Consider the following 10,529-nt stretch of genomic DNA (forward strand, 5'->3'; position numbering starts at 1 on the left):
ACCCAACCTAACTAGGAATCTCCCTACCTTTTTCTTATTATGTACGGAAGCTCTCTTGGCACATGCGGAGAAGATTAGAAATATTTTAGGAGTCAAGGTTTATAGAGTGGCCCCTACTATCACAATTTTTTTTTTTGCGGATGACTCATTAATCCTCATAAAAGTTAATCAACAAAATGCGGAGACACTTAAATCAATTTTGGACTTATATTGTACTGCGTCTGGACAAATGGTGAGCGTTGAAAAATTTAGCATATTTTTTAGCCCAAATACGAGTCGGGACATTAGAGAACAAATTTGCTCAATTTTAAATATCATGATCGAAGCTCTCAATGATAAGTATCTGAGCCTGCCTGCGCATGTGGGTTTAGATAAGACTGATTGTTTCCAATATCTGATTGATCGCATTGTTATGAGAATTAGCGGATGGAAAGAAAAACTCTTATCCACCGGTGGCAAGGAAGTTCTTCTCAAGTCTGTTGTTCAAGCTATCCCAGTTTATGCTATGTTGGTCTTTAAAATTTCTAAAAAAAATTGTAAAGGAATAACTGACGAGATGTCGCATTTTTGATGGGGTGATGACGACAACCAAAGAAGGATGCATTGGATGGCGTGGTGGAAAATGTGTGTCCCGAAAAGCCAAGGTGGAATGGGCTTTCGTGACATTCATTGTTTTAATTTGGCGATGTTGGCTAAACAAGCTTGGCATCTCCTTGAGAACCCAGATTCCTTGTGTGCCACCATTTTGCGAGCTAAGTATTTTCCTGATGGAGATTTATTGAACGCAAAGTTAAAAAAGGGATCATCCTTCACATGGCAAAGTATTATGGCGGGGGTTAATACCTTAAAACATGGCTATATTTGGCGTGTTGAAAATGGTCGGAAAATTGACATTTGGGAAGATGCTTGCATCCCTAATTGTGCTAACAGGAAAGTCATCACTCCAAAGGGACAACATTTGTTATCAAAAGTGTCTGATCTCATTGACCCCTCTTCGAACAAGTGGGATGAGGATCTCATCAGACAGACCTTGTGGCATGTTGATTTACAGCGGGTCCTTGCTATCCCTCTGCCTCACTTTGATATGTTAGATTTTGTTGCCTGGAGTCATACTAAGAGTGGGATTTCTTCTGTTCGATCTGCATGTTTTGTTGAGTGGGATTATCAACATGGAAGGAAACTTCGTCGTACTAATGGAATGGGTCGAACAAACTTTAATCCACTTTGGTGTAAGATTTGGAAGTTATCTTGTCCAGCGAAGGTGAATTTTTTTTATTTGGTGGACGCTGCATGGTACTCTTCCATGTCGTGTTACGCTTGCTAATAGACACATGAAAGTTTCACCTTTATGTCCTTGTTGTGCTTCTGGTTTAGAAGACACAAAGCATATGTTGTTTCAATGCCAGAAGGCAAAAGAGGTCTGGAGAAGGCTTGGATTAGACGAGATCATTGTTCAAGCTTGTGAAGTTGATCGTGCTGGAGAGGCGGTCCTCGAGTTTTTGTTGCTCATGCCTGACCAAGATTTATCTATTATGGGGTTTGAGAATACTCGGGAGATGATTGCCATTACGTCTTGATATTTATGGTGGGAAAGACGTAAATTAGTGCACAAGGAGAGAATTCAAGATGCAAAACAGATTTCAATGGGGATACAAGCACTTACGACTAATTATGTTGTTGCTTCCAATCCAAGGGCTTCTATGAAAAGAGGGGGTTGGATTCGTCCCCCAATGGGTTTTGTGAAACTTAATGTTGACGCTTCTTTTGATCATGATCTTCTTAAAGGTACGGCGGGGGCTGTCCTGAGGAACGACAAAGGGAAGTTTATTGCAAGGGGTACTTGGAAAATTGATCATTGCATCGATGCTCTAACAGCGGAAGCTTGGGCTCTCAGATTCGGTCTTTCACTAGCGCAACGTGCGGGTTGCAATCACCTAGTTATTAATTCTGATAATTTGGAGGTTATTGAAACTATGAATAATGGCGGACGGTCAGCAGGAGTGGTGGCGGCAATCTTTGATGATTGCTATTTGTTGGCGTGTGATTTTCCTACCTCTAGGTTTGAACATTGTAATAGGGAAGCCAATAAGGTTGCACACGAGCTTGCTAGGTTGGCTAGATTTTCTTCTACCATTGATTAGTTTGAGGAGCCTATGTTTGAGATTGTACCATTCCTCACAAACGATGTATCTGTTATTTCCGTTGAATAAAGCCCATTTGTTTTTTTAAAGGAATCTTAGCAAAAAGGATCAAATTGGAACCTCGATTAGAATTTCACCAGCCAGGTTATAACTACACGGTGGCGTTCTGAAGTTTGGCTTGATGTCCTCCTTCGATGATTCCCGTATAGTTGCATTTGCATGCATTGGCGCCTTCAATTCCTTGGTACTCATGCTACTGTGTCTCACCATATTTTGAGTATATGGCACAACACCAGACACCTTCATGGCGTTTCTCTCTTTCGTAGTAGCTGCAACACCATTGGCCACATCAGAGGGGAAGAGTGGTGGCTTTGGGACCCGAGCGTCGGCGACCTCCCAAGTTCTACTCTTCCTCGCTGTTGGCGACACCCCCAAGCATGCCGACTTCGTGGTCGTGGTAGCAGGGCGCACCCGTTGAGGAGCTGGCGACGTCGCCCTCATCCTCGCTCTTGACGTACACTTCATCGGCTGCCTCGTTGATCTCCTTGAAGGTGGCTTCTAACTCCGCCTGATGGAGATGGTATCGTGAGCGGTTGCGATAGATGTCACTGGCATGGCGATAGTAGTCGAGCAATGCCTCCTGATCGGCCACATCCATGTCCGGCGCGATGGTCGTGCCGACGGCGAGTTGCTCCTCCACACGCATGTGCTCATTGAGGAGGCGGAGGTTGTACTCCTGGCCGGCTTGTGCCTGCCGGAACGTAGCCTCTCGCTCTGCCAATACCATCTCGGTGTAGTAAGAATGGGCCTCACCCATGGAGACGCTGGCATAGGCCAGCGAGGATTGTGGCGCCAACTCGTCGTCAACCGCCTCCTCTATTGGGGCATCCACATCGCTGGCCTTCGTCTGCTTGTCAGCCTGCGTGCTAGATGTAATGGTGGCGATCTCCTTCTTCTGCTCGGACGAGAGGCTGTCCCAAACGGCTTTGGAGCTCATGAGGCCCTGACGAGCGTGGTGCCTAGAAGAGAAAGAGAACAGAGGAGGTCGGATGCGGCTATGGCCGGGCCCAAAGTTTAAACAACGGGTGGATGACAGGGCAACTGACGAGGTGGTTAATGGTGGGCGACAGACGGACGGAAGAACGGTTGGCGCCGGAGTAGGTTCCTGGGCATTCGCACATGTTTAATGTTGGTAGGCGGACGGACGGGCTGTCATTTGAACGCGGAGCAGTCGCATGGACCGGGAAGCAGCACGTGTGGCACTCTCGGCCGGCGCGACACTTCGGTGCCGAAGCGACGTGAGAGGTTGCGTCCGCTCTGGGTCGGCATGAATGCGGTAGTGGCGCTCTATAGTCGCGTTGACCGGACGAGGAAGAGGGTTTGTTTGGGCAAGGGCTGTCGGACGCTTATGTGACAACAGTCCGGACGTCTGCAAAGCTATCCCTGGATTTGTTCCAGGTTTATAAGAAAAGTGATATCCAACCTGCCGAGCGAACCGATACAGAACTAGGCTGAATGACAAAGCACGTCCGGACCCTTGTGGTTCGCACGGTTGCGGTCGGTTGAAGGATCAGCTTTGTAGATGCCCTAATGCCCAGCCAGCCACCCTATCCAGTGGCGGAGCTACACCCCAGGCCTGGGGGCCTGGGCCGGGGTCGTGGCAGGAGCAACCTTCGTTGACTGTAGCAGAATTTGTACTCTTAAGCCCTGTTCGGCAGTCCGCTGGCTCCACAAAATCCTGCGCTCCGCTCCTCGAAGTGAATTCCAGCTCTTCGATCGATCGTGCGAGCCAGAAAAACCGTTCGCCTCGCTAGCTCCACTCCGCTTCGTGAGTTGGGCTGAAAGCCCAATAATCTGTTTTGTGGCCCGTGCTAAAGGGAGGTTGGTCAAGCTACCGGCCCGTTCGAGGCTGAAAACGTGACGAGCGCGAGAAACAAACTCTATCGAACCGGTAAGTTTCACTTATCGGTGGCATACATCCGTAAATTCCACGAACTCCCTCGTTTCTAGGATCTGCAGATCAGCTCATTTGCCGCTCCACAATTTTGAACTACTGCTGACTCCGCTCCGCTCCGCTGACTCTGCGGAGTTACAGCGTTTGGGGCTGCTCCGCTCGCTCCGGGAGAGCAGTTTTGGAGCGGAGAGAACCCGAACAGCCCCTTAATCACTGTATATCACTGTAGTAAGGAAGCAGGCCCGGGGCCCAGCTCCAGCCTGGCTCCGCCCCTGACCCTATCATCGGTGCATACCAAGTCCAACACCGTACGATATACGAGTACGCTGACTGTCTGGTGGACCGGTGAGGGTTGTTACTTCAAGTGAGGACGTACGCCTTGCGCGGTACGTCCGTCCTCTCCCCGTCCTGGTCCCGGGCTGAAGGAGCAGTGAGTAATAAACCACGAGCGGCACGGCGACCGCGCCCATGGGGCACGACGGGAGTTGCCGAGTTGGTAGCTAGGTCGACCATCGTATGCGGTAGGCTACACGGGAACCCGACCAAGTGCATCCGTGTCGGTCCTGCATTAGAAAGCACAAAGCGACCAGTCGTTGTCCGCGGCTGCATGCACCTGGCCTGTTTCAACGTACGCACGTATCATATATGCTCAGATCGGCCTGCATTCACATACTGCACGTGATGCTGCAATCCGTGATACTGCACGTGATGCTGCAATCAGGCACCTAGAATAAGGCGTGCGCCCATTTCAAATCTCAAGATTTAACTTTGACCATTACTTCTCTTAAAAAATATAAGTCGTGTGCCTAAAAACTACACAATTGCAAACTTCTTTCGAATACTAACTCAAGGGATCACACATAAACAGCATTTAGGTTAATTTTGACTACGTTGGATGCTTTATTCAAAAGAATGGATAAAGCATATACTTCATCCGTCCCATATGTAAGCCGTTTTTTTACACTACATTATGGAACGTACGGAGTACATTGTAGGGAGTGACTAGCTCCCAATCGATTGAGAATTAACCACCCCTCTCAGTTGATTTCACAATTTTGTTCATGCACATCTTAAAAAAATCTTGACCGTGTTATTAAAAAGTGTGCATCTGGTGGAAAAATAAAATTTAGTGTATGCTTTAATGTCCATAATTAATTTTTGACATGGATCTCAACATCAAATTAACGGTGCTTGGTGTCGACCGAGGGATAACCAATCCTCATTCGTCTGGGAGTTAGCAAACCCGTATATAGTAAACTTGCATGGTCATATTGGCACCTACTCCCTCCGGTCCTTTTTTACTCTGCATATTAGGTTTGTCCGAAATCAATCTCATCCAACTTTGACCAAGTTTATATAAAAAATTATAAACATTCACATAACAACACCAATATCATTAGATTCATCTTGGAATATATTTTCATATTATATTTATTATATATTATAGATGCTAATAATTTCTAATATAAATTTGGTTAAACCTAGCAAAGTTTGACTTTCGGCAAATCCAATGTGCAGAGTAAAAAGGACCGGAGGGAGTACAAAAATATGCACACGATCCGGCGGCTAGGCATCTTGTCCCTTTGAGGAGCTAGAGGGCCAGCATCGCAAGCTTAATCAATTCCCCCATCTGTTTTTAAATATACGTCTTTTTAGAGATTTCATTATGAACTACATACATAGCAAAATAAATGAATATACACTCTAATATGTGTCTATATACATCCGTATATAGTTTCTAGTGGATTTTTTAAAAAGGCTTAGGGCCTTTTTGATTCAAAAGATTTTCATAGGATTTTTTAAGGATAAGAATCCTTCGGAATTTTTCCTGCGTTGATCGTTTGATTCGCAGGATTGAATCCCATATGATTTTTTCCTATGGATTCATTTGAACTACATTTTATAGGAATTGTATCATCCACTCCAACCTCTTGAAAGAAATCCTTTATTTTTCCTGTGATACAATCAAACAAACTCAAATCTTATAGGAATCCAATGGGCATGTCATTTCAATCCTACATTTTTCTATTCCTATGTTTTTGCAATCCCGCGAATCAAAGAGGCCCTTATATTTAAGAACGAAGGGAGTACTATATATCACGTGGAGTATATTGTTATGTTCATACTTGCGAGATCTCGTTGGCTTAAACTAGAAAGTTTGCATACATGCATCTGTTAAGAGAGGCAACTAAACTAGCGCCCCACCTGACCCTACGTGCATGAGGAAGTTAATTAGCCTTCGGAACGTCGTGATCGAGAGAATATCACATGATACCATCATTTAAATGATACCATGATACCCGTTTCAAAAATCCAATTTTAGATGTGTCAAAAAATTTCCAAAAAAATTGTGAATGTTCATCACATATATGTCTACCTCCCCTAAAATATTCAGATCAAAATGTGAAATACACAAAGAGAAACAAAAAAAGACAAATGTAGTTGTGAATAGTGTTGTTTTTGGCACTATTCATCCTTTTGTCTTTATTGACACTGTTCATGTTGGATTTCTCTTTTTTGTTTCTCTTTGTGTATTTCACATTTTGATCTAATTTTTTTTAGGGGAGGTAGACATATATGTGATGAACATTCACAATTGTTTTTGAAGTTTTTTGACACATCTAAAATTAGCTTTTTGAAACTGGTATCATGGTATCATGTGATATTCTCCCCGTCCCGATCAGCTGCCGCGAGCCATGACGATGTATGCATGCATTCCAAGTCGCTTTCCAACTAAAGAACACATTAACGACCTCCATGGCCCCAAAATAGTGCCCCCTCGAGCTCCAAACCCCAAGATCCCTCTCTCCTCCTCACTGATTGCGTGCTTTGACCGGTCTGAAGCGGACAAAGTGCAGCGCTACAGCAAGTGCTCTCCCTGTCCCCGTTGACACTGACAGCACGGCCGCATTGATCGATGACGAATTGGCATGCGTCACCGCACCAACGCGCGCTCTACTCCTGGCCCCGTATATATAGCAGCTCCATCGTTCCGCCGGTATCCAGAGTCCATACCACCGGGTAGATCACCAATCCAATCCACTTTCTCAGACAGACAGACAGACTAGGTAACACGTCGACAGGTGAAGCGCACACGTAGACATCGCCCGTCGCGCAGCCTCGCAGGGGAAGACCGGAAGAGAAGAGAGATGGGCTCGTGCGTCTCGCGCTCGACGGCGTCGGTGGAGCCCGGGTCCGGGCGGGCGGTGGCCACGGCGAAGGTGGTCGGCCTAGACGGCTCCTTGGCGCAGTTCGCGGCGTCCGTCACGGCGGGCGAGGCACTGGGGGACGCCGCCCGCGCGCCGAGCTTCCTGTGCAGCGCAGACGAGCTCCGCTTCGACGCGCCCGCCCGCGCGCTGGCGGCCGAGGAGGCGCTGCAGCCCGGGTGGCTCTACTTCGCTCTGCCCATGTCCATGCTCCGCCGGCCGCTCTCCGGGCAGGAGATGGCCGCCCTCGCCGTCAAGGCCAGCTCCGCGCTCGCCGTCGCCAGCGGCAAGGGGCGGAAGGCGGCTCGGGTGGCACCGCTCGTCCTCGCTGACGACGAGGGCACCGGAACAGAGGACGGTGGATGGAGTCGCCACGCGTATGGAAAAAGCGATGCGCTCAAGACGGTGCACGGCGGTGGTGAGACGGTGGGGAAGACGAGGACGCGAGCTGGTTCTTACGGAAGCCGCACGAGTCGTCCGGCAGGCGTGCAAAGGTTAAGCTCCATTTTGGAGGCCGATGACTGAGTCCACTGCTGATTTTTGCAAACGGTTAATTAGTAAAGTTTTGTGCGTGGGTTAGTCTAGTTACTTGATTCAGTCGGTTCTCGACCCCCCAAGCTGAGGTGGAGATCAGTGTATGGCACCACATACTATATAGTACTATTGTACAAATGTACAAGATGCATCAATTTCATATGCACATTCTTCCTTCTTCTAAAGTTTTCAGTTCATCCTCGCCCCTTCACTTCCATGTCAAGTGGGCCTTTTTATGAGCCGGCATGGATGGTTTTGGGCCACCAAAGTGATTATGTTAACATGGACCTCTTCTACGAGTTGACTACCATAGCTCCGCACAATGGTGAAACTATAAAAGTTTTGCTTTCACCTTGGCTTGGGAAAAAAAGCGGAAGGATATGGTGTTGTTTATCTTCGCCATCTCAAAGTGCAAGAAGAACCTCTAGTGTTCTTTCTGCTGGAAAATGGACATCAATTTAAATTCGGGCTATTGATCCACCACACTGCTAATTTATACAATCTTTTGCCGAGTCTACAAGATGTTCATCTCAATGACGACACTTTGGATGCCATCCTGTGGAACAAGACTGACTCGGGTGACTACTCGGCGAAGTCGGCTTACTTGGCGCAACTGGACATCACGAATATTTCAATTTTAAAGCCGATTGTTTGGAAATTTTGAATGCCGTCGAAGCATAGATTCTTTGCCTAGCATATTCTTTAGGACTGCGTATGGATGACCGGCTGGCTGGTTCCAGAGACATTGGTGGCGCTTGTGCCAACTATGCAAAAGGGAGCAAGAGTCTGTTGCACATCTTCTTTTCAATGGTGGATTTTCTTGACGCATCTGGCATGAGACTAAAGCTTGGTTTGTCCTTGTCGATGTTCACACCGACACTTGGTGCCATTTCAATTTGATCATGGAGTGGCGGAGTTTTGTGATGAAAGTCATTAGTTCCATTAGGAAAGGGATTGAATCCTTTGTGATGCTTGTATATTCAGAAATTTAGTATGAGTGGTATGCCAGGGTCTTTAAGAGCACTTCTATGATGCCGAGTATCATCACTCGGAAGATCAAAGAGGAAGCCAATATGTGGAGTCTGGCGGGAGTGAGGCAATTGAGTTTGATCATGCCGCGCGAGTAGGCCTATGTGTAAATAGTTGTAAAAACTTATCTTAATTAATATGATGAGGCGAAGCGTTTGCCTCATTTTCCAAAAAAGAAAAGAGAGCAACCAAGGAAGACGAGAAGCAATCTAGATCCCTAGACTCTTGTCACTTCTCCCACTTACCTCCCCTGCAACTTCAAACCCCCAATCACCTTCCTTTTGTCACTCCACTCCACAAACCCCTCTTCCTAATGTCTCTCTAATCTCCTTCAATGAATTTCAAAATTCAAATACACATCGTCATGCTAAGTCTAGCAATCCCTACCCCTTTCTCCCCCACTCACTTTGTTCTTCCTCGTTGTGTATTTTTATTTCCCTCACCCCCCCCCCCTTCAATCCTGGTTATGGGGAAATTTAATATATACAAATCCTTGCCTCATTTCGACACATAAGGTAGAGTTTAAGTTACAGAACTATTGGTCCAGCAGTCAACCGAAACAGAAGATACTCTCGAGTCAACGAAAGACTTTATTGTTTAGTCCCGCAATCACCCAATTGGGTGCCTAAGCCTTAGTGCACGCGAAGATTATGTATGTTTGGAAATATCCTACGCTCGTTCTGTATTTCCCTGAGACTAGCATGAACAACGATGTTGTGATTATTTTCCAGCTTGGTCGATCACGGGTCACTAGCAAACAACAATCTTTCACACATACGACCCCTTTCCAAGCAATAAGATATACATATTGTGTCCTGAGTCATTCCTTCACCATGTACACGTTGGCGGCAGGTTTTGGACACTCGCGGAGACAGACGAAGAGGACGATGACGACGGGGACATCACCGGAAACTCGCCGGAGGTGTACTCGCCAACGCCATCGGATGTGATCCGCGAGGCCTTCAATCCCGGATATTCAGAGGAGGAAATTGCTACGATTGTAGATGACGTCGTTCCTCTCGACGATCCGGCTCGGCAAGGATTACATTCTGAACAAGGTGGAGGTGGTTCGCCGGATAGTTCACCGGAGAACGGCAGCGTCCGCGATCCGGCCATGGAAAGGACCTTGGGTCCAAGGTATGTATTAAGCCAATCACATTGTCAGATTTCTTATTGTCGGATTCTTGGACTAGAGTTACAAGAAAGAAGAAGAAAAAGGCTAGGCCGGTGACACAGCCGCGGGCGCCGGTGGCCGTCACGGCGGCTGAGATCCGGGCGGCCAGGGCATCTCGTTTGAATCAGCTCTTGGGCCAGGATGGCCCTGAAGCTGAGCGGGACGACGTGGAACCATGCACAACTGGGTATGTGGCCCAGCATGCAGTTCATGAGCCGTCGGGCCCAGCAAACATGATTACCGCATCAGCTATGGACGTACCTGCGGATCGAGAATTCGTTTCTCACCAGATCGCTAGGGTTCGCCGAGTTGCTCGTCACGGGTTCCCGTCGCTAGGGACTGGGTGCGCCGCCAAGAGGACCAGCAGGCCGGCTGGGTTCGTCGCCATGACTGGGCGCGGCAATGGCTACCCGCCTCCGCCCGCTGCTGCTCCACCGCCGGCCAGGGTGGACGGCAGGCGTCATGCACCTCCCGCTCGGGATGGCCGGATG

General features: G+C 47.7%; 1 protein-coding gene across 1 annotated transcript; it reads left to right on the forward strand.

The window, feature by feature from the left end:
• Positions 1-7,121: 7,121 nt before the first annotated feature.
• LOC119297539 lies at positions 7,122-8,028 on the forward strand. The gene has a single exon (XM_037575292.1). It carries the CDS (start codon positions 7,245-7,247, stop codon positions 7,824-7,826), a length of 582 nt encoding a protein of 193 aa, XP_037431189.1. The 5' UTR covers positions 7,122-7,244; the 3' UTR covers positions 7,827-8,028.
• The last annotated feature ends 2,501 nt before the right edge of the window (positions 8,029-10,529 follow it).

The sequence above is a fragment of the Triticum dicoccoides genome, chromosome 5A (genome assembly GCF_002162155.2).
Source record: "Triticum dicoccoides isolate Atlit2015 ecotype Zavitan chromosome 5A, WEW_v2.0, whole genome shotgun sequence".
Classification (NCBI taxonomy): Eukaryota; Viridiplantae; Streptophyta; class Magnoliopsida; order Poales; family Poaceae; genus Triticum; species Triticum dicoccoides.